This window comes from Monomorium pharaonis, chromosome 2 (genome assembly GCF_013373865.1).
Source record: "Monomorium pharaonis isolate MP-MQ-018 chromosome 2, ASM1337386v2, whole genome shotgun sequence".
NCBI lineage: Eukaryota > Metazoa > Arthropoda > Insecta > Hymenoptera > Formicidae > Monomorium > Monomorium pharaonis.
In genome coordinates this window covers 25,972,308-25,997,598 of record NC_050468.1, presented here as the reverse complement: position 1 = coordinate 25,997,598, position 25,291 = coordinate 25,972,308, and the positions used below count along the sequence as shown (strand labels likewise).

Sequence of the window (25,291 nt, the reverse complement as noted above, 5' to 3'; positions counted from 1 at the left end):
CTGTTCTTTCTTTTATTCTTCCGAATAAAAAATTGGTTTATCCACATTAAATGATAAAATATTAGATGTTACCTAATAAGTTAATCGCTATATTAAATAACACGACAATTTGCTTACAGCAAAATTTCTATGTACATATTTTATCTTTTTATCATTCCCCTAATTTTTATTATTATTTTTTTCTATTTTGCAAGCAACAAAGAATTGATCGAAGCATTCTAATTTTAAGTAGCTTCCGCGCCATGACCTGGTTTACAATAGCTGAAGTAAGCATGGAGTAAGAAATAAGACCAGGCGTAAAAGAATTAATTCAGTGTAAAAAAAACTGGCGTAAGGGCGTAAGCGAAATAAATTATTTTAATTTCGTCTTACTTCTACTCCTGCTTTTCTTAACGCTCGGTCAATCACAGCGCAGAAGGAAATTACCTTACTCTTATTTCTTATGTCTTGCTTACTCCATGTATTGTAGTCCAGGCCTATTGCGCATGTGCGGGACTTGTTATACTCCGCTAAACACCAATTGCCGTACCATCACATACGAACATTATTGTACACAAGTATACACAAGTGCACACATACGCAAGTACGTGATAGAGAGTTTATGTATGTATGCGCCAAGCGTTGATGTCGATGGTCGCGTCGTCGCGTCACATTCCATCTTCCTCGGAGAAACGAATCGAGCGCGAAAACCTCGAAGCTCCGCGTGTTTACGATGGATAGCGATGTCCGCGTGATTAATGTGAGTACGGACACGACCATATCCTTGGACGGGTCGATCACGATCGAGGACTCTGAGACTGAGGTGATCGAGCTCGTCGATACCAGTTGCGAGGCTACCTCCTACGTCGACACCAGTTGCGAGGCTGCCTCCTACGTCGACGATGAGAATCCGGTCTACGGCAGGAAGGATCCCGGCAGCGTCTCATCTTTCCCGGAAGACGTTGAAACGGCCGAGATGACAGAGTCGCCTTCCGCTTGCACGAACAACGTTGCTCCACAGCCCATCTTTAAGGTTATGTTTCGTGACGAGAGTGCCTCGAGGTACGTTCGAGCGCTTTGTTTATACCGCGCGCGCGGGAATTCGTCCTGTCTGACTTTTACGTGGATGACGTGTCTAACGTGTACGAATGTAAATAAAACTTTATTTTAAATAAACGTTATTTCGTGGAAGAAAGAATATACGAATTATATTTTAATTATTTAGATGCATTGATACACAACAAAAATTAATTTTAATTATTTATTAAACATTGAACGTGTATGAATTAAACGTTTAAGTTTAACGTATAGAAACATATCGCTTTAGTGTAAATAAACTTTTTTAACATAAATATAATAAATATAATTTATTTACTTTGCATATTAAATATTAAACTTGAATTAAGTATAATGATGTAATTGTTATTACATTAACATTAAAATTACCAAAGTTTCTTGTTAAAATAAGTATGTATTTTAATCAAATTTATGTTTAATTTAATATTTATATATAATTTTATATTTAATTTAAAAATTAATTTTTCAGAGATTTTCCATGATTTTTATTTTAATGATTAAATTAATTAATGTACTTTCTGTTTTATTCTTTTTTCATACATATGTATATTTAAATAATAGAAATAAGTTAATAAATATCATCAACAAATTTTGTTGTTAAACGTTGAATGTAAATAAAATTATTATATTTGTACTAAATCTATCATGGATTATGGAATTTCTTACATTTGCAGACGGTATCGACAACAAGTAAAAGATTTTTTGCATGCTTTAGTGCGATCTAAACCCTGTCATGAAAAAGATGAAAATAAATCAAGTTTGATTTTGGAAATTTGGAATGATAAAGTTGAAGATGAAGAAAAAAATGACAATGATTTGAGCAATAATGCAACAGAATGCGATGGTATAGATGATTTATTTACAATTGATAAACAACCAAATGTAAAGAATGATTTGGATGTCCCAACATATGGACAGGTAACAACGTTTCTCTCTTTATATATTTATTTCTTAACTAATCTTTTCATTGCCACTGTGTTTAAATTTTTACAATTGTTAATATGTTTTACTTGAATTAAAAAATATTGTAATAGTCTCTGATATATTGTAGGTTCATAGTTGAATCTAATATTTAAGACTATCTTAAGTACTGTCTTGAGATGTTATCAGTCAATCAATCACAAAGCTGTATTAGCTGTATCTTAAAACATTATTTGAGACAATCTTGAAATAAGAATTGATTATGATTTGGTTTTTTTTCTCATTTAGAAGTAATTATTATCCTGTTTTATATATGTTATTTTTATGTTTTAAATAACATTATTTTATTTTAGAAATATGAAAATACATTTGAAGAATCAAACAACGAGACACCAAAAGATTTTGCACCAAGACTAAATTGTTTCAATTGTAATGGGAATCATGTTTTGCGGGACTGTCCTTTGCCTAAGAATCAAAGTAATATTAATAAAAATCGTAAAGAGTATGCCCTAAAGTCCAACATGGGAGTCCGATATCACACGAATGAGGATCAAAGATTTGGTCATATGGTTCCTGGTCAATTAAGCCAGAAACTACGAAAAGCTCTTGGATTAAAAGACGATGAATTACCTAAGCACATATATAGGTATTAGATAATTAAGTAATATCTAAAGAAAAAAAAAGAAATTAATCTTTATTCAAATTGGCGCTATTTTTATTATAAATAATAAATTTCTTAGAATTCAATATCAGATTTGCAGTTTTTAAATAAGTGTGATAACATTTTAAGATTTCTTCTTATTGCGGCAAACGTAAAGGCATTTGCGCATAAAAAAATTAAATATTATAGTAAGAAAAAGGAAAGATGTATAATTACAATTTAATGAGCCAATGAGGTTCGTTCTACGTGCGAAAACGTGTTTTTTCTTAGAATGAGATTACTTGGCTACCCTCCAGGGTGGTTGGAAGAAGCGCGCTTACAACATTCTGGCTTGGCGCTGTTCAATTCTGATGGAGTAGCAGAAAAAGATGTAAATGAAGAAGAAGGCGAAATCATTACACAAATAGATAAAGATCAATATGATCTAAAAAAAATATATGACTTTCCTGGGTTTAACGTGCCACCTCCTCCTGGTACTATAGATGTAAGCAATATTTAGGGAAACGAGTAATTGCTATTGATACATAAAATGATATTGCCTTATAATTTAATGTTTCTTATTGAAAATCATAAACATTAAAGTCTATTGATTACAGGATAGTCACAAGTATTGGGTACCACAGATGCAATCCACACAGAGCAAACAAATAATGTTATTGCACTTGCAAGGTAAAGAAGCGGACGATGGTTACAAACGAAAAAAATTAAAATTACCTCCACCAATAAATAATGTAAATACAATAGAAACAAGTGATATGGAAGTAGAAACTCTAGAAGGTATAATTATTAATCATTAAAACTAAATACAAGCAATATCTATTTTAATGTGATTCTATTTTATTAAAAAGATAATTACCATAAAGAACAAATAAAAATTACTTTAATATTAAGTTCTTATTAGCGATTTTTATGTTTTCTTCTATATTTGCTTTTTTTGAAAGTAAAAGATAATTTTTTTTTATTTCATTGTAACAGAAAATGTTGTGGAGAATGTGTCTATTAATGGGCATTTTGTACCACCATTACCAAAAGAATCATTGGAAATACCACCAATACCACCACCAGAAGAGTTACCTCAACCAGTAACAGATGATTCAGACTCGCAGTCGCAAGAATTGCCTTCCTCCGAATCTGCCGTATGCATACTTTTAAAGGTTTCTTGTATTTTGAAGCTCTATTCATATATCTTAGCTTACAAAAATTTTCTTTTTTTTTCAGGATGATAATACTTCAATCACAAATTCGCCATCTTTGTCTGAATTAGAAAGAACGAAAAAAGCATTACTTATGGAAATCGAAGAAGCCAATTCGCAGTCTAATTCTAATTCTATATTAACTAAAAACGATTCGAATACTGCATTTGTATCTGAAATGTCATTTTCGAATATAACGGCTACGTCTTCTACTTTGAGAAAATCATCGAATCAAGATTCTGTGAAATCGAATTTACAGTGTTGTCCTGACATATCACTTATAAACGATTTCAACACTACGATTACATTGGACACGTCAGGTTCCGATAAATGCCTCAATGTTACTCCAGTTCATTCTACTCCACAGAGATCTTTAGATACGAGTCAAGCTTCTGTCAAGTCGATACATTTAGGTACACCATTATTGCCAAGTACCTCTCCGTATAGTAAATTACCGTCGTCAGAAAAATTTTCCAGGGACATTTGCGACGTTATTAATTTTGAAAATTTGCCTGATTCAACAGGTAAATATGAACAAATGACAGGAGTCTTGCAAAAAGTTAGAAGCACTATGGCAAGACTATACCAACAGGAATAGGTCAATTATTTAACTAGAGTGTGCAAATCATTTGAATTGAAATCGAATTGAATATGAGTTCGAGTTGAGTTTATTTTAAAATTAAAGTTTCAAATCAATTACTCAAATTCTAATATCGACAATTTCGAATTATAGTCAGTTCGATTTCAAATTGATCACTTCTCTCGTGTTTTCTAATTCATGTTTTTCAGCCAATCAATTGTTTTTTATTGACGCATTCGTATCCTCGCGTGTATATCTGGACAGTGGTATAAAAACTGGCGTTTTATACATAGTGTTGCCACGTTTAAATTAGCATGTAATGAATTTAATGAAGTTTAAATTTGGTTCGTATTCGATCTAAAAAGATTCGATGTGATTTGATTGTGCAAAACTATAATAACACACCTTTGTATTTAATCCTTTGATGCTGAGTGACGCATAGATGTGTCCTGCGAAATTAGGTACTGATAGCGCTTATTTCAAGCCGAATTTTTTTTATAAAATGATACATGAAATACCTATGAATCATGGTGTTAGAAGACACACCATGCTAACACCATGCTATGAATGTTGTCATATAATTCTCCTTTCTTTTATGAGTAAGCAGTGTCAAGACGTGTTTTAAAACAGTTAAACGACGACAAAATTTTATAACTTCTGAATGATACAGATTCGGACGTTGAGCTTGCAGAAAGAATTAAAATTGAGAATTTTGATGTGTCAGATACTTCAATTTAATGATAAACGTCCAGGGCCAGGCAAAAGAGCTAAAGAACAAAGTTAGATACATGAACCATATAATTCTATAATTGTTTGATCCATACTATGAGTGCATTTCATATAATAGCTGAACTATGTATTGATTCTTGCTTCACCCACTTTCATACTTTGAAAGCTTTCAAAAGATTGATGCTAACGCTTAGTTTACTACAATACAGAGAAATTGGGTTACATTTCCAGTACGATTTTTGTTTCTAAGACTTTTGTAATACAAGACTTTTAAAGGTTTTTATTTTACTATTGTCCCGGGAACAATCTGTCAATTTTGTCGCACTGCAATTATAATCCAATGTCTTTAAATTCGGCGTCAGATATCAGATTAAAATTTTTTTCTAAAAATTGATTTTTTTATTCAAAATAACCTCGGCATAAAAGGATTAAAGATTGATGTATATAATATGTTTAGATACGCCAAAATCAGTACAACAAGAGTCGAGATTATTAGGAAAAAAAGATAAAAAAAGATAAAAGATTTAAAAATTATTCTTTTTTTCTAATTGGGATTCATAATTTATATTTAAATAAAATTCATTTAATTTACTGTATATGTAAATGTATATATGTGTGTTATATAATATATATAATATAGATACATATTAATTATATTTTATATATATAAAATATAAGGTTTTATATATGTAAATATACATATATAATACTGAAAAAATCATATAAATCACTCATCTCCCAAAAGTACAAAAATACAGATACAATGTTTTCATCACACAGTTACTGTTAAATGTAACTATAATATTTACTTTCTGTATTATTTTATAATTCAAATCTCTTCAATATATGTACACATTAATTTTAATTGGACGGAACAAAACTCTACTTGTGCAATATATTTTGTACATGTAAAGTGATATGAAAAAAAAAATTCATCTGTGATTTATAATTAAAAAAAATATAAATATATATATATATGAAAATTACTTTTTACAATTTGTGCGTGGCAAAACAGATAAGTTTCTGAAAAATTAAACAAGATTAAAAAATAAAATGTAAATCGTTAGACATTAAAATTTGATTATAATATAATATAAAAAAATTCAAAAATATCCTAACAAACATCAAGTAACAGTTATACAACTTTTAATTGGTGTTAGAATTTTGGATAGAATTTCAAATATAAGCTGATATTTAATTTTTACTCGCTCAAATGTATAAATTTTATAAAGATAATAGTAATACAATAAACTTGCTAACATCTAAAATTTGTTTCATTAACTATTATATAATGTAGCTATCTGCAATTATTTCAATAAATACCAATCAGCATTTTTTATAAATATAAACACGTTGATGTTTTTGCCTATATACATTCATTTTTCAATGTACAATTTTCTATTTTATTCGGAATATACATAGAATTTCCGATATACATATAAGTAAGATAACGCGTAAATAATCCGAGCTAAATATTAAAAATACTAACATTGTACAAAGATAATAATATGTGTAATAACATTTTTATTTAAAATAAAATTATATTTTATAATAAAAATATAAATATGTATAATCAATTGCATGACTTGAATGATATGCAATGAATATATATAAACATATCATTGCTTATGTTTAATGTTCTTGTCTTTAAAAAATCCTGTTTTGAGAGAGTAACATTAATGTATGTTAATAAAATAAACATACGGAGCCATTTTATGCAATGTGGAGAATTAATTTTATTTATCGAAAATATATGGAATGTACAACGCGTTAAACAACATTATTATAAAATATTTTATCATAGATCATATCCATTATGGAAAAATTGTATAATATTACTAAAAAAATTGTTATTTGTATATATCTTGAAATCTATAACTTTTAATTTGTTTAAAACATCCGATGTGAAAAAATATCTTCATTTTGTTTGAAAAGTGTGTGTGTATATATATATATATATCGAAGATATTATAACGCTATAAATATTATTTTCTTTTCACATTGTGATAACAATAAAAATTATTATTTAAATATTAATTTTATATTATATATAACATGGAAAAAAGATGCATTTCATCTTTTTTATAATTGTGTTACACAGAAATACTGTTACATAAATACAGTTCTTTGACAAATTATACAAGATCCGAATTTCTGAAATATCATACATTAATTTATTATCGTTGCATTTTGTACAGCAGATAATAATATATTCGATAATTATACGTGGAAGATTCTTTATGTAAATAAATTACTTTTTGTCATTTGATTCTGAATACATTTTGGATGTTATAATTTTTTAAATATAAATACCAAGCAAATAATACTATTAAGTGACTATTCGTTTACGCAGGTACTTCATTTTTTTTATCGTTTTTACAGTAAAGAGTTTAAATTATATTCGCGCGTACAACACACTCTTATCGCGCATGAATGAGTTCTTAACGTTTTATTAATTGCAAATCGCTGTTATCCGCTGTTTCGAGAAACGAACACGTCAAAACGCTAAAGACCTTATGTTAGTTATGTAACCGTTGAACTTCACTATTACCTTTTGGACAAAATATTTATATGTATACATAGTCTAGGCACATAATGATATGAATTTTTAAAGGGAAGGAAAATACGCATGCGCGCATTATGTCGTGTAAAATTGCGATTACCGATATAATAAGAAAGTTACGTCTCAAAAATCAAACTGATATGTTCTATTGACGCATATATTATGTTTACTAACATCCAAATACCATAACTTCTCTTATTTCTGTTATAAGTTTAGAGCACAGATGATATATAAAACCTTGAACAAAAGCCTCGTGAGATTGTTTAATTCATCATCGGCGGCGAAGGCGGACCATCCCCATGTGATCCCTGCAATTAAAGTGTCGAAATATGCCTTCAATTTTTTTATCGGTAATAGAGATATGCATACCATTCAAATACGAATCGAATTGAATCAGATAAGATTTTATCCGATTAGGATTTGAATCTTTATGGTTCTAATTCAAACTATTCGAAAACTTCGAACTTAATAGCTTTGAGTCGCATATTAACAATCATATATTAACATCTTACAAAATTATTTTTAAAGAGGATTTATATCATGTATATGATATAATCAATATTATTTTTCTTACATACTATTTTATAGTATGTAAGAAATACATAGAATTTTTTAAAATTATGTATATATTAAATTTAATATAATAAAAGTGTTTACTTAAATTTCGTAAAAAAAATTATCTCGGAATCTCCTGACTTTCCGAAAATTTTATTCAAAATTTTAAACGAGATTAAAGAATTATTAAAGAATTTTTCAATATTTTGAAATAAATTTATTTTATCATTCTTTAATATTTTCCTTAATCATATAATTACAAAGGCTTAAACTTAAATTTGAAATTTGAATAAGTACTAAAAAGAAGTAATATGAATTGAATATAGCTTGAGAATAAATTCGCTTTTTTTAAATTTTAATTTCAGCTTTGACCCAGTTTTTTTCTATAGTAAATAAATACTGTGAATAAATTGTTAATGAAAAAAATTATACTTCAACGATTCGATTCAATTCAATTGGGTGTCCAAAAATTTTGATTTGCGCATTTTTAATCGGTAATGTACAATTAATATGCTCACTGGCTCATTGTTGCTCTTGATAACGTTCCTGGTCGATTGTCGCAAAGATCTGGGTCGAAATGCATACATAAGAACGAGAAAGCCAATAATTAAGCAAGTGAAGATGAAGTCTAAAGGTTCCCGAATATTTGTCTGCGGTCCTGGAACTAAAAAAAGAAATATTGTTTTTTTTTTGTTTTTAATTGTAACTTAATTGTGTTATTAAATATATATTATCTACGCAATTTGTGCATCTTAAATTTGAAACATTTATTTGTTTTCAATGCTAAAACAATCAGGGATTAATTAAACTAAAATTAAATTAATCAATAATTGATGAAAATAATAGAGAATATAATTTAATAAGCATAATTAATTACATCTATATTACAATTAGAAGCATCTGATAAATAATGAATACATACTTCTTGATACGCTGAAGCATTCGGTATCCGAACAATAATTCTGCGATTGTCGTAACTGAAACATATTAATACAATTTATTTTTTACTTTAAAAATACCCGCAATGAGACAAATAACTATAAAGATGTTCGTCGATATATAAATGCGATAAATGTGTGTGTGTGTGTGTAAAAAAATATAATAATTGTATAATTATTATATGTATGTAATTATCAAGATAATTTGATTTTTTGTGTGAGTATGCAAATGTGTACGTGTTTATATAAGTCCTGATACATTTATGCGTTTCATAGAAGCCACGTTCACACTCTATATACTTCTTCTAACGTTTGAACAATAATTTACTGCGGAATATTCGATCAGGTCTTCTTTTTTGCACTTGACTCTCTTGGAATAATTCGAAGTCCTCGTATTTGATTCGTACAATGTATCATGCATCGGCAATCGACTTACGTAATTGCAACATTTTTACGTAATCGCGTGGCGCAACAAATTTCTGCCAGCTAAACAGAAGAGGTCATTGCGTTACAAGTTGTCCCAAGATGGGGAAACCTTTTATCGTGTGTTCGTCCTAAAGAGACCTAAATGTTCTCGAAAAAAAGCAACCAGCGTTGCCGCCGCCCATTTTATTGCGGCATCGATCTAACGAACGTCTCGCGCGTCTTTTCATTTTCTCTCATATTACTTACGATAGAAAGTAGATGTTGCACGGACATTTGATTCCACATGCACTCGCACGGGTCAAATCCTTCGTCGCTCATCGTGGTAGGTGGGAGAGAGACCTTCTGCAGAACCTGCAAACGACAATTAAGAAATTGCCTTGATTACCGCGCTTATTAGACGCATCAGCGTTTCTTTTTCACCGCGAGAGCGCAACGCGTTTCTTCGCTACGTGCGGACTCCTTTTTTTGTCACTGACAATTTGCAAAACACGCGATTTCTTTTTCTTACATGATGCATTACGGTTATATTTGTAAACACGGCGTGATATATACTGACATCGCAAAAAAATGAAGAAAAAGCGAAAAACTCACCAACAAACTTTCCAGCATTTCTTTTACAAATTCGATTATGCGAAGTAATTTAATGCGAAAATTTAGAGATACTTTTGCAAGTACGCAAAACATAAACCAATAGTGCAAACAATCTTTTGGTTGATTGATTTCTCTACATATTTAATATTGAACATTAGACTCAAAGTAAGACGAGGTGTATTTTTGCGTTTGAAAAAAAATACGATAACTAAAATTATTTCCCTATCAATTCTCACAATTTCAAGGACATCCCGTATATAAGGAGGACAATTACGCAATTTGCGCGGGCGAGGGAAGGAAGTACCTGATTTTTTTATCTGGCTCGGTGATATGGTAAGAGTGGCTGCACGTTTGAAAATATAAGCGACATAAAATATTGCAAACTTGCATTATATAGATTATCAATGCGACCAAGGACTAGTTGGAATAGCATTTGTTATGCATGTACTACATTACGCTTTACGAAATATTTGGCGAAATTTGTTTCCTCTAGTGACGGAGATGTCGCATCGTTTTTTTTTTTTAGTAAAAAAATATGCTTGCTTGTTTGACGATATTTTATATATGTTTATTCACTCGATGTCTTATATTTAACTTTGATACTGCCACGTCAACCGTATCTGAGTATCAAACTTTTACAAAAGTCCCGTTATCCATTTGTGGACAACAATTTTATTTACACTAACAAACTTTTACTTGCGAGTGACTCACGCAGATTTGAAATGATATAGGGAAGATATAAAATATTTCGTAAATAAGACATTTTCGGATCGTACGTGTCCTTTAAAATCAAGAAACTTTTGTTGCAAAGGTTTGTTTTCTAAAAATACTTTTCTTATGAGATATTTTATCATATCTTTATTTCAAATTGAATACCTATCAGATCCCTAAAGACAAAACAATCGGCATGTGTTAATAATAATGATTACTTGTGAGAAAAGGATATTAAAATTTAAGTGAGTTAAAAAATATTTAAAATTTTATTTGTAGAATATAAATTTATTTCATATCTTTATTTAAATACGGCGAGAAAAATGTTTCTAACAAATAAATCATTTACATACATACATACGTACATGTCGTCATTACAAGATAATTTTTCTTAATCAATAAGTATTGTAGAAATCATAATATTTGTTTCTAAATATTTCGAATATTTCTTTGTCAATGTTCTTCATTAAAAATAATTTTAAAGTATATTTAAAGAAAAACAATATAAATTATAATTCAACATTACGTATATTGATAATAAAAACAATAAAGTATTTAAATTACACAGTAATTTTATAAAATTTAATGTTCTCGAGTAGGAATTATTTAAATCACGTATTAAACAATATATTCGAAAAAAAAACAATATAAATTATATATCAACATTACATATATTGACATTAAAAACAACAGAGTATTCGAATTACACAATAATTTTATTTAACAATTTATTCGAAACAAATACTCTCGAGAGACAGATTAAAATAAAACGTTTGTTCGCTTTGATTTGTTGAAAATAAATAAAACATTTTACTGCGAATATCTCTGAACATTAAGATATTACGACCGAGTTTAAACACGCAAGAATAAGATGTGCTTTTAATCAATTTTCATAATTTTTCAAGAACGTTGCATATCAATCCTTTTTTCCAGAAATTTAAATACGCTTCACCTAGTTTTAATTTATCTATTTACTATAATATAATAAAAGTCTTTATTTTACTTTTAAATTATAATATGTATAAAACACATCTTAAAAAATTATGCAAAATAAAATATTGCTATGTAACGGTAAAACTTTAGTACTTCGAAAGTTTAAAAAGTTTAGAAAGTTCACGGAGTGAATCCGCATCCTCGTGCGATATTATCCAAACGGAAGCTTTAAAATGCGGAAGTCTCAAGAAAATGTAGACAGTACATTCGACGAAGAAGTTCGTTTAACATCGATATTTACATCGGCAAATTATTGACTTGCGATGCGTAACATTAATTTTTTTTTCAGCGCACACGAATATCACGTAACAAAGAAACGATCCCCGATCGTAGTGAACGTCAATTGCGAATAAATGCTAAACGAACAAACAAACGTGCAAAACGCCCTTTAATAACTTCGTTCAATCGAATGTCGTAAATCGAATGGATCCGAATACAGCGCAAAGTTGCGGAAATTCATATTGCCGTACACGTGCATTCGTGGGTCGGGGATTCTTTCGTTAATAAGCAGGGTTGGATAAGTTAATATATTTAACTAAATTAAACTAAAGTTAATGGATTATAAAATTCAGTTAAGTTAAAAGTTACATAAATAAAAAACTAACTCGGTCAAAGGTTTACGTTAAGATTAATTTAATTCAAGTTAAATTAAAAGTTAATTTTGATAAGTTTTATCTATATTAAATTAAAAAGCCATATAGTTTATTTGAGCCAGATTACCAACATAATCGATAGTATCGATCATCAAATATATTTAATATTTTATTTGTAAATTAAGTTATAATATTAATTATGTGAAATAACAAAAAATATTGTTTTTATGCAGGAATGTACTTTTATTTTATGAATTTTTTCTTTCATCCAGATACAATTTTTAATTTAAGAAAAAAGTTAATAAATTACAAGTTTATACGTTTCAAAAATAATTAGTTAAAATTAAAAGTTAAATTATTTAAAATTAACTAAACTAAATTAAATTAAAAAGTTATTAACTTTTTAACTTTATTATTAAATTTCAACTTTTTAACTGGTTACTATCCAACCATGTTAATAAGTAAAAAAATCCCATTTACGCCAACGCTTATCGCCGTATGACCGATATTTTCGCGTGTGAAGCGAGATACGAGAATTGAGAAAATTTTTTTTCTCGTTCCCGCAACGCGCTGTCACAGTTCACGGCGATGTCTAACGGCAATGACATGCGGAGGGAAGAGGACGAGGGTTACATAGCCGAGGAGATCGCTTCAACGATCTCGAGATTTTCCGCGCGGCCGTTTTCTCTATCCGCGCGCGCGCGCGCGAAAGAAAGAGAGAGAAATCCCCGCGGCGGTTCGCGAGGACAGACGAGAGATAGAACGAGTCCGCCTCCGTATGGTGACACGACACAAGTGGATCACGGCAACGCGAGAGCGTTATCGAACGGGGGATTGCGAGATGACGAGCTGATCGCATCTTCTTATTGCGTCGACACTATCGTCGCGCGCGAAAAGAAAGGGGAGGAAAAACGAAGAAAAAAAAAAGATGCGACCCCAAAGACGCACGCACGATCGAGACGGCGAATCGTCGTCGGACAGAGGGGGCGGTAGCGCCAGTTGAAAGATGGATGGATGTACTCACCGAGTCGACCGAGAGAAACGGGAAACAGACGGACAGATGGATCACGACTGCGTGACGCGGAGATGCGACTCGCTGGCTACGGGCGACCCGGACGACTTACCGCGCGGCACGTTCCAACCGTCACAACAATCCGTCCGTTGCTGTCCGCCCGTCGCCTCCGGTTGCGCGTATACGTACGAACTCCGGAGCACGGAATGCGTTCGCATCTGCATTCGTGACCGCGCGGGATTGGCGCGCGATCGACCAATCGTCGGGGACGGCGCGATAATTTTAAACCCGCGTTTGTAGGCGCTCGGTCTCTTTTCCCTCATATCTTTGAACTGTTCGGGAAATCTCGCTCTTCCTCTCATTCGCGTCGTAAAGAAAACAGAGAGATTTCTTTTTTTTTTTTTAATTGAAAAGATTAAAAAAATTTCTTTACTTAAGACAGTTTGAAAAAATAAAAGTTTAGTTTTTTTTAATAGAAAGATTTATAAAACGCAATTATATATATGTATCTAATCCATATAATGTTAATATGTACCTCATAATTTTTGGTAACTTTTAACTAAATTTTATAAAAAATGTCTTTTTTATATTATAAAAACAATTCTTTTTGAATAAAAATTTAATAATTTTTTGCTTAGCAATTTATAAAACATATGCAATTTTGCATATAATGTATGTTTACAAGTCAACAGTGCTGTAAACATTTTGTTGTTCCAAATAACTTATAGGTATATATATGTGTGTGTGTGTGTGTGTGTGTGTGTGTGTGTGTGTGTAATAATTTATGTATACAATGTGTAACATGCACGCACGCACGTACGCGCGTGCACGCACATACACACAATAAAACAAAATTTATTGTGAAAAAAAAAATTAATTAATTTAAAGAAATAAATCACTCTAAAATTTCGAAAAAATTAACGTGCTGCTATACATCACGTTTTACATCACGAATCATTTTACATTTCTTTATTGTATGTCTTATTACAAAGAAAAATTTGATTTTGTGTAAATCTATTAATAACAAAGTTTCATGATTTATTTATCCTTAACGAGCTGCTAAATAGAGAAGCGAATTAATTATCGTAAAGATTGATAGACAGAATAAAAAAGTAATAATTTTTCAATTTAAGAATTATTATTAAAAACGGCGATAAAGTCGGTTCTAAATTATGATAAAATTAATGAATGTCACTAATGTCACTGGTAGTATGCGAATTTCATTACCGACAGTCACTCACATATGTTTAATAGAAAATATAAAATGCATATGTATACGTTATATAATATATAATACAAAATCAACAGACATTTCATATAATCAGAAGAAAAAATTTTATATGTACATTTATACTTTTTAATATTTTTCTTGAACTTCTACAACATAATAAGGAAAATCCGTTGTTTATCTCGCCGCACGTCAAGAATAAATTCCATATTTCGAAATTCGCTAATTGGAAATCCCGATCAAATTTTTAACGTTTTTATAATGAGTACTCGAGTATGTACGCGCATACGTTTGTTTACAGCTTATCCCGTTATTGAAAGAAATATAGTATCTACAATTTTAATAGCCTTAAATGTAGTATAACTTTTGATATATGTTTCATTAAAGGCAAAAATGTGTACAAAAAATTAAAACGTGATATTACCTTTTTTTACTTTTTCTTACAGATGTACGTCATTTATAAGACGTGATATTACGTTTTCTGTTATCTAATAAAAAATACATTTGATTGAATATTTCACGTACTTGAATACAAGATTTTAATTTTTAATGATTGTGTAAAAATCTTATTTTAATCTAAAGATTTTTAGATACACAGTATTAAATTCTGTATTCTTAATTGACGCATTTTTAAATATCATTACTTAAGAAAGATTAAATACGAATAAGATTAATATATTTCTATTTAAAGTTATTTTTATTTTACTTTTGCGTAATATATGTATTAATTATATTTATATTTATATTTATTAATTCCATATACATATATATATTATATAAGTGCAACATTTTAATGATCTTTTTTTGGAAAGACAATTCCTTATTGATATCATGCGTCGAATTTTTCATCGGGCGACAGCGTACGCGCACGCGCAGTGATTGGTTGCGACACCACGTGACCGCGGCGCGTATATACGTATCGACGGGCGCTAAAATTTGTCACTCGCTCTTTCGATCCTTTGCAACGAGGTTCCCCCGTTTGTACCGGAAGAACAACCACCACATCCCTGTTTTGCATCCCCCTTCTCTTCTTCTCTCTTTTCTTCTTTTTCTTCTTCTTCTTCTCTGACCCTACTGATTCCGACTCCGTTCGATTTTGATTTCGCGAGAGAACACGGGTGCGAATTTCCTCCCCGGGCACGACAAGCGGCTCTTCCGCCGGAAGTAACTCGCGGCGGGGACGCACGCCGCGTCTTCGGAGCGCGCCTCTCGCGAACTCCACCTCTGAACGCATCCCTTCGCGCGACCTTGCTTTCCTCCCATTTTTGTCCTGCATCTCCCCGTCGGTCGCGCTACCGAGAAGTGCGCGAGAACTCTCGCGAGTGCAGGGTTTCGAACGCCGCGCGTTCTTCCGCGCGGAAATCTCGCCTCGTCTCCTCACGACGTAACGTCCGCGCGCGTGGGAAGAGAGCAAGATCCCCCCTAGATTTCGGCGCGAAAGAAGAACGCAGGGGTGAGAGTCGGTGAGACGGCGGCAGCGGAGGGACAGCAGGAAGGCAAGAGGAAGAACGACGACGACGACGACGACGACGACGACGACGGCGACGTGCTAAACGGGCATGGGTCTGACGGATACCAGTTTCGAGCTGCTTCTGACCCTGTGGCGAGTCTTCGTCGTGGGAGTCCTACCGTGGACCGAGGAGACGCGCGGTCAGTGTCGCGGTGTCTCGCCGAGCTGCAACATTCACGGCGACGCGGTCGCTCGTCGTTAGTCGTCTTCGGCGCGACACTCGGTAAGTACACGCGTCTCTCTCTCTCTCTCTCTCTCTCTCGCTCTTTCTCTTTCTCCTTCTCTGTTTCTCGCGCGGATCGCCCGAGGCCGATGACAAACGCCCCGACACCGACGCCCAAGTCGACGGCGGATTTGCAATCTTTGAAACGGTGATTCCGAGTTTCTTTCTCTGTTTTTCGAGGGGTGAAATGTTTCCGCTCGGCGAAAAGAAAGGGAGGACCAAACGGAACGGTGAATGTTATTAACGAGGAGTGATTGTTATTTTCACAGATTCCGGCGGTGCCGCGAATTTTCGAATTTAGCGTCGCGTGTACAGTTTGAAAGTGTGCGGGTTCTAGGCTTCCGCGATCCGCCGTCTTTCACGTCTTAATTTTTCGATACGCGTCTGAAGCTTTATCAGAGCTGTAAAATTGACTTAGGACCTTCCCGGCGAATCGTTACACAGATAGTCAGATCTATCTATCTGTATATCTATCTACGCGTTTCCAATATATCGTAAAACCAAACGTTGACACGTCGAATAACTTTCATGTTGTTTATACGAACACGGCACTGCACTTCCTCTCCTGTTTCGCCGTAAATCAATTATTTTCGAAAATTTTTTTAGTTATCTTTTTTTGTTAATTTGAACATGATACAACAATGGGTTTCACGTTTAAATAGAAAAAAAGCTTTATGTAACAATATTATTTTCTGTAAGAAACGCAATGCCATGTAACCGTTTTTACTTTTTATAATTAAAAAAATTTTTTTATTATTCACACTTTGGCGGCATTATAATTTTTTACTTCGTAAATCGAAGCTTATAAATGTTTGAATGGTTTGACGAAAGATACTTTTTGAGAGGTAAACAAAATTACAGTTAAATAATAAAACATGATTCTTCATATAATTTTGTGTAATAGGAATCAATTCGGCATTCTGGATAGTTTTATTTATTCAAAATTATAAGCTTCTAACGCTGTTTTATTGAATTAAAAGAAAAAAAGCTGCGAAATGTTGAAAAATTTTAATAAATATTAACCACGTCCCAAATTTTTCTCGAGAACAAACGAATGCCAAAAGACCCCGCACAATTTAAATGGAAAAAAAAAAAAAAAAAAAAAAACTCGGTCAATTTCCTTGAATTTTTTATATATTGTAGTACTTATAGCCTTAATGAAAAATTACAATTTGTGCGACCTTTCTATGTTTAGCCTAGTTTCGGAGATAAAATTTTTTGAAAATTACCATTTTAAGGTTTACTACGTGAGTTTGCACTTGTCAACTTGCTCGCATATGTATATATACACATATATCTGCATATATAAATGTTCGTGACACTCTGTGTGTGTGTGTGTGTGTTTCACACAAAATAAGCTGTATTTTAAAAAATATATAAATAATTTAAAATGTAGGCTTTTCGCCGTTTAACTAAAAATAACACTCGCACGGACATTTGTCAATCGTTATTAACGAAAATAGAAAATATTCCGATACATGTTATATTGCAATACGCAAAATGATCTTAATTAAACATTATTGCGCGTTATATCCTAATGCGGCTGAAAAGAGGGATTTAAAGGTCAATAGAATAATCCAAAATGTCAATAACGCTTTATCCTAAAACACTCGAGTCACATACTTGATAAGCCAAACAACGGCTATTATTTTTACACCTTTCGGCGTACTTCCTACGCTTTCTCGAAACGACACATGTCCATTGAAGGAAATCAACAATCAATAATGAAGATGCGCTCCTCGAGATGAAACGATTCATCATTCGTCATTCGCGACATGTTGATGCCGATCGAATTAATGCCGTGTCTCAAGGATCCACGCACAACTGCCGGTTAAAGGAAAAATCTAATCAGCGTCACGCGTTGTGATTCTCGGGAAAGTCCGCCGCAAGAAATTCCCCACCCGAATTTGCATGTCGTTGATACTTGTCGCTAAATAGATTCATCGAATCCGACGGATCCTTTCTCCCACTGTCGATATATTCGTCAGCGATCACGTAGCCATCGTTTCGATATTTGAGATCGGAACGCAGCGCGTGAGTTAGTTAGCTCGCCGCCGTCGCGAATCGCGCCCGATCGACCGACAGCAACGATCGCGCGGGTACATTTCGGGTTTTCCCTCGGCGAATTCCTCCGCCGAGGAAGAGAACGAGAGAGGTCTACCTTCGTATACTTAAGAAGGCCGGTCGCGGTAGGTTCCTTCTTTCTCTCCTTTTTTTACATCGCGGTTTCGGAGAATCCTGCCGTTGACGTTGGTGCTTTATTTGGAAACGAAGGCGCGAAAATATCCTGCGTCGTATCCTGCGATTCGTACGACAGACTCTTCGGTTCGCGAAATTTTGTGGCGAAAAAATTGAATGTGAGAAATCTGGCGGTTAGCATAAAAAATAAAATTTTGCCCGTTCTCGTTACGAAATTTTCTTTCGACACTTAAAAACGTGATGTAATAATTATTGTAGCTGATGTGAAAAGAGAAATTGCCATTTATTTTTTTTTTTCTTAAATATAAAACGAGAAATAAAATAGAACAAAATTTCTTGTTTTAAATAAAATAAAATATTTTCTATGAAATATGTCTCATAAATAATATGCAGAGAGAAATAAGATTTTGAGATATTTTTCATAGTGTCACACTCAAAGAGTTAATGGAGACCTTTAACATGCGAAAAGGTCATTTCACAATTCACTTCGGTTGCGCGTATCATCTTCTTAAATATGTTAGCATCAACTAAGCGTGCTAAAGTTCATTAACTATACTAATTCTTGTGACTTTTATTTCCTTACATTACAATATATTATAGACAATCTATGATTATGAGAATTACATATTAAATTGATTTTCAGATTAAGCAAATGTGGGATTTCGTGTTTGCATTACAAAATACAAATAGAATTGCAACTGTTAAAGTTATTGCAGATTATAAGTTGTAATTTTTTAATTATCACGTACATTATATCCAACCGACATTTAATTTTATCTAATTAGTTTAGAAATATTATTAATTATTATTTGTATAAGATGCAAATATATAAACATTTTTATAATAATATTTTTTTATTATTGGAGAAATCCTGTTGCAACGCGGGAATAACTGCGCATATTGTTTCATGCATAATAAATTTTGTGTCAACAATTGAAACGTGGAATTTGTCTATGTATTCACGTGTATATACACGCATGTAAATGTTTTGTACAATTATGAATAATTAATGTTAGGTATCTATTCTTTATCTATCTTTAACAAGTCACGTTATCTCAGAAAGATGCATTTTATGCTAATGTTATTTCAAAATCTTTGGTTATTTTTTTAAAAAGCAGATAATATTTTAGAAATACAATGCTTTTTTAATTTCATATTGTTTTAATCATTAAAAAATCATTCTTTAGCAGATTTTATGCATATACAGTTGTAATAAAACAATTTAAAAAATAATTTAATACACAAAAATATTCCTTATTATATTTATGGGATTATTTAAATTGTTTTAATCAATTTTAATATATAATTTTATAATATTAAGAAATAAGAAAAAATTTCAAATATGTATATATATATTAATTATAGATTCTAGTTAATTTGTTTTTTTTTTAGTATACTTTTTAATGATATTTACTTTGTATAGCTCTTTGAAGTATAGTTGTACGCTCATTCATCGCTGCTCGAATGATTAAAAAAGCATATTGAGATCGTCTTTGATTTCTTTACACATGTAATTTCCGTCTAGAAAAGACTGATACGCGACGTTAATTTAATTGGCAAAAGATATTTAATAATATATATATATATATAATACAATATAAGCAAAGAGTATAAATTAATTTTAAAATACTTGTGTGTGTGTGTGTGTGTGTTGTTAAAGTTTAACATCTTTGCAAAACGAAAGATACAAGGATAAGTTTGTATAAAAGAATCAATTTTGAATTTAAATATTGCCTTTAAAGAGAAAAACAGAATATGTAATATGAGAAACGTAGATTAGGACAAAAGCCTGATATTTCCTTTATATCAAATTTTTCCAGGCTATTTTAATTCTCTTCTATAGTTCTTAAAAATTATTTTTGATAGATTGTCTTTTGTAACAAGAAATCTTGGTGATTTATCAGAAAGAAAATGAAAATTGTTAAATTAAGAATAAAGATGTCTAGTTTAAAAATATGTATATGATAGAAAAAAAGCATATCGAAAAATGTATTGGCGATCAATTTCAAGTCATTGCGGTGTATTACATTTCCATTTATTAAGTATATGTATATGCATCTGCGAGCATATATTAACGTTTGTGATTCACTATTTTTGTTATTCGATCACAGTTAAGATTATTAATTCATACTTTGTTAGATAACGCTTCGGGAAAATATTGCTAGTGAGTAACATTATTAAATTTTTTATCTTGAATTCTTCCCAATTTGGGTTATTTTTTAATAATTAATACGTCGCCACTGTTTCTAAGCAATATGTTGTTAATTTAATTAAAACAATAACATGAAATAATTTAACTAAAAAAATGTATTAAATTTTACTAAAATTTAGTTTATTATTTACTAGACGCATACATTAATAATACTATTTACTTCAAAACGGAATTTAAACATAGAAATGAGTTGATTAAATATAACTGTTTCTTATATTAAAAATAACCATTTTTGAGACAATAATTTGGAAATTAAGAAATAATAAAATATTATTAAGAAATTAATTTAAATTTGATTCTTTAATATTTAACAGTGGAAGATTAGTTTTTGAATAAATATAGATATGAGGCTTGTAGAAAGCTTGTCGACGTAAAATTGTCGATTTTTAAAGAATATTGCTTTTGTCACTTCTTTTCCTACTCCGTCTTTTTCTTCTAGCTATTATCCTCGTTGAAACTAGTTTTGGAATACTTGTTAAGAAACGGTGATGCATCGATTGAAATATCATCATTCGCACTTTGAAGAGGCAAAATTTTTAAATAATTTTTACATTTTAATGTTTCCTTATATTAGGAGAAACATTATAATTTGTGATATAAATAAATAATAAGATATATATATACGCTAGTAAATTGATTAGTATTGTTAAATAAGTTTTATTAAAAAATGTTGTTTTTGTTAACATATAAATTTTTTTTTTGTTTTGTTTACTTAATCAATTAAGTAGTGCAGATATATTTTTGCATTGCTAATTTTATTCAAAAACTGTTGTCAATTATTAAAAAATTTAACAAACATTAAGTATTTAAAGAATCTAAACAAAATCTTTAAATTTAAAAAATTAATAAAACTAAATAAATAATAAATTAAAAAGAAACAACATTGAACTACGCACGTGAAATCATATTCTCTCTTCGAGACATAATATTTCAATCGCTTCACGTTCGTCAATGCATAAAAATTATGCAACAGTAAATGAATTTTATTAGATCGGATTTCAGAATCATTATACAGTTGATTATTTTTTATTTATGAATCCAACTACAATTCCCTCCTTGACGAACCGGTTTCCAAGTAGTCGCCGCGGAAGCGGGCGCGTACGGGAGCGTTCCTCGCGGCGCGCGGCTTGCGGCGGCGCGAGCGGATGATTTTTCGTCGCGCGCGTTCATCTTTGCGCGTCCGTAGGTGTCTCCGCGACCGCCGAATATCAATTAACTGGGTCGGTCTGCGTGGATAAGCGTGGATCAGTGCACGTGACAGAAAACCCCTCGTCGAGTGTCCCCTCGAGGCCGGATCGCCCGCGATCGCCTTTGAAATATATCGCTGTTTGACCGGTACCCGTCACGGGGTACAATGAGGCTCGTTGGGGGCGTCGAGCGTTGTCGTTTGAAGGGCTATCGATAACTTGTCGTCGCCAAATTACACGCGCCCGCGCCGCGCCCCGTCGCGCACGCGACGCGCTCCTCTTTCTCTTTCCTTCCCTCTCCTCTCTCTCTCTCTCTCTCTCTCTCTCTCTCTCTCTCTCTCTCTCTCTCTCTCTCTCTCTCTCTCTCTCTCTCTCTCACATATACTCTCTCATGCATGCTAGTGCATGAATAAATAATATAATAACTATATATGCGCGTATATCAAATCACCGATTTCCTTTCCATTGCATTACATCGTCATCCGTTCTCCATCTATCCCTCCTCCTCAGTCCTCACCTGCCCCGTTCGCGCTGCGCGAACCTTCCTTTCGCTCGGTTCCTTTCGCTCCTCGCACACTCGCGCGACCTTGCGCCTAATCCCGCGCACAGTAGGCATGCAGACTTATGCACTTGTTCATAATATGAGCCGTGTGCCTCCAAGATTACGTGATTGTATTGATTAGTTTGCATGGACGAGAGAAGTTCGCTTTTAAAAATCCCGAATCTCCCAGAGAAATATAACGCGTTATCGTTCCGTTCGCATTTTTGCATTGTGCGCTTCAACAAAAGAAATATGCTTTTTTTCTAATCTTAATATTATTTTACTTTCTAGAGTTGAGAATTGAAAATTTTCAAATCATTTAACGATGTACGAAAAACTGATTTATTTTGACGTAAGAGAAATTTTCGAATTCGATTTGTTACAATGGTGGAAGTCATAAAGGTCGAATAAAAAGCAATGTCAGTGTTATCTTAAGAACCACATTGTGTCAATGATATAAGATGCAATCTGTCCGCAGAATGCATAACATTATATCAGTTTTATTTTAAGAACCACATTGTGTCGATGAATCTAATCGCAGATTCAACATTTCAATGATAATCCTATAAAACAGTATATTTCAATAATAATTATCTTCATTTAAATATCAATTAACTTACAAACGTGAGAACGTTTTTAATGTTATCTTTTTTCACGTTTGCAATGTAAATTAACTTCAATATCGAAAATTAATCTACTCTTTGTCCTTTCTTGTTCTTAGAATTATAGGACGGCGATGTGTAAGTTAAACCGAGATTAAAGTTGGTCCGCAGCGATAAGGATGAATGATAGAGAACGAAATCAGCCGTAAATCATATATTTATTGCTACATACATTTTTATTTCCAGGTACCGGAAGTATGTCGTCGACGGTGGTGAAGAATGCCGCGAAGGGCGTTAACGGCGGCGACGGCAGGGAGACTTGGTCGGGGAAGCTTGATTTCTTGCTGTCGGTCATCGGGTTCGCCGTCGATCTCGCTAATGTCTGGCGATTCCCGTATCTCTGCTACAAGAACGGCGGTGGTGAGTGTCCAATACGTTGGCGCCGAGCGAGCGCGGTTTATTTTCGATTTATTGTTTCGCGAGTGTGAGAGTCGAGTGCTCCTCCTCCCTGTCATTGACGGGGGCGCAGCGATACGATTTCAATAATCCGCCCTTTCACCCATTTACTCCCTCTCCCCCCCCCCTCCCGCCGCCCCATGCGTGCGTTTGTTACGCGAGTAACAAGAGCGCCGCGGCTTCGCCTAAGCAAAAACCATCATCTCCCCGCGCGGCCTCTTGAGCTTCGCAATTTTTCGCATCATCGATCGCGGGGACTCTGGCATTATTTACGCCTGGTTTTTGCGCTTCGGGGATATACGAGGGGGAACGGAGTTTATATCCGGTTCCACTTGCGACGCATTTCATTCTAGTTCGTGGAAATACGATACTCCCCGTTCCCGTTCTGTGGAACCGAGAAATCGGCCCGTTTCTAATCGGTCGGCGAATTTGCGTCGAGAACGCTGATCAAAACCACTGTTATTGTGCCCGTCGGTGTATAATTGTCACTTCCCCAGCTACTCGGGGTCCATATAGAGCTATGGGTCTCATAGTTGCGTCAATGCGGAAAACAAAGTTCATTATAAGTCGCTTATTTACGTCATGGAAAACATCGTCGTTACGGTTGAGTGTCGCTCTCGGCCAGGTTTAAATTCAAAGCTAATTGAGCGAGAAGATACAAGTGGTTTAACTATGAAATTTACATTTTCTTCCTTTAACTTCACGGGTTCCCATTCTCCGTTTTCTTTTTCTTTTCTTTTTTTTTTTTTTTTTATTTAATCGCATTTATTCCGCGTAGCGACCTTACTCGAGTACAAACCGCTCGATCTCGCTCTTTCGATACTCGTGTGTGCGGGGGAAACTTCGTCAACTACAGCTCGTAACATCGTCGTCGGACGTTATTTCGCAGTTAACTTAACTCGAGGGAGGGTGGGTGTTATGCGTCGTCGAGTAATGTACTCCAGCTGTCGAGCAATGCCGCGCTAACCGGTCGACTAATTGGCATTTACCTCGTGGAAAATGACCTCGGGATTTAGACCTCGCTCGGCAAAGATCCCCGTCTACTACCTCTTCAGGTGCCAAAATTGGTTATAATTACAGAGAGTAGTAATTTACAGGGCGGCCTCGTAAATCACGAAGCGCTCACGCGCTCACAATGATTTTAAGACTTTTCCTTATTTTTTAATGGAAGAAAACACGGAATATGTACTCAGCTTTAATAGAAATTCTGAGAATAAGGTAGCTTTAAAAGAAAAGCAGAAAAAAAACAATTACGTTTGATTGCGCGAACCAATAAGCGTAAATATCGCTTTAATTGTAACGTGATTGATATCCAATTACACAAGCACACAAAAAGAAGTTGTCTAAACAGAATATTCCACTAAGCTATCTTTATGTATTTTGTGGTGCTGAACGAAATGCTAAACACGAATCCGATGTCAGAATTGCTTCATTACCCACCTTTTTTTGTAATCGAAAAAATGGCCTAAAAAATCTTGAAAATTGTAATAATTATATTGCATGCGGAAAATGATGGATGATGGGACAATTCTGATATCGTGTTTAGCACGTCAAAATACACAAAGATATATTCTAGTGGAATATTCTGTTCAGACAACTTTTTTTTGTAAG

The 25,291-nt window shown here is 32.9% G+C and overlaps 3 protein-coding genes across 5 annotated transcripts in view; 2 read left to right on the top strand and 1 right to left on the bottom strand.

Annotated features, from left to right (window-relative positions):
- Window positions 1-199: 199 nt before the first annotated feature.
- LOC105832383 (zinc finger CCHC domain-containing protein 8 homolog) lies at window positions 200-5,654 on the top strand. The gene is made up of 7 exons (XM_012673271.3): window positions 200-1,041; window positions 1,731-1,974; window positions 2,331-2,623; window positions 2,909-3,122; window positions 3,235-3,415; window positions 3,614-3,774; window positions 3,857-5,654. The coding sequence occupies exons 1-7, from the start codon at window positions 713-715 to the stop codon at window positions 4,427-4,429; spliced, it is 1,995 nt and encodes a 664-aa protein (XP_012528725.2). The 5' UTR covers window positions 200-712; the 3' UTR covers window positions 4,430-5,654.
- Window positions 5,655-7,291: 1,637 nt separating this feature from the next.
- Window positions 7,292-13,727, bottom strand: LOC105832385 (small integral membrane protein 14). Its single transcript, XM_012673274.3, has 5 exons — window positions 13,535-13,727; window positions 9,869-9,973; window positions 9,181-9,235; window positions 8,777-8,922; window positions 7,292-8,011 (listed from the first exon to the last, which is right to left on the bottom strand). Exons 2-5 carry the CDS (start codon window positions 9,938-9,940, stop codon window positions 7,967-7,969), a joined length of 318 nt encoding a protein of 105 aa, XP_012528728.1. The 5' UTR covers window positions 9,941-9,973; window positions 13,535-13,727; the 3' UTR covers window positions 7,292-7,966.
- Window positions 13,728-16,353: 2,626 nt separating this feature from the next.
- Window positions 16,354-25,291, top strand: part of LOC105832387 (sodium-dependent dopamine transporter) — a 30,169-nt gene continuing 21,231 nt past the window's right edge. For 2 of the 3 annotated variants that reach the window (XM_012673278.3, XM_012673276.3), the window contains exons 1-2: window positions 16,354-16,483; window positions 23,471-23,644. In XM_012673278.3, coding sequence (XP_012528732.1) covers window positions 23,482-23,644 — 163 coding nt within the window. In that variant the 5' untranslated portion in view covers window positions 16,354-16,483; window positions 23,471-23,481. Of the gene's footprint in view, window positions 16,484-18,489; window positions 18,673-23,470; window positions 23,645-25,291 lie in introns of those variants that run through there. The other variant, XM_012673277.3, reaches the window with a different exon arrangement.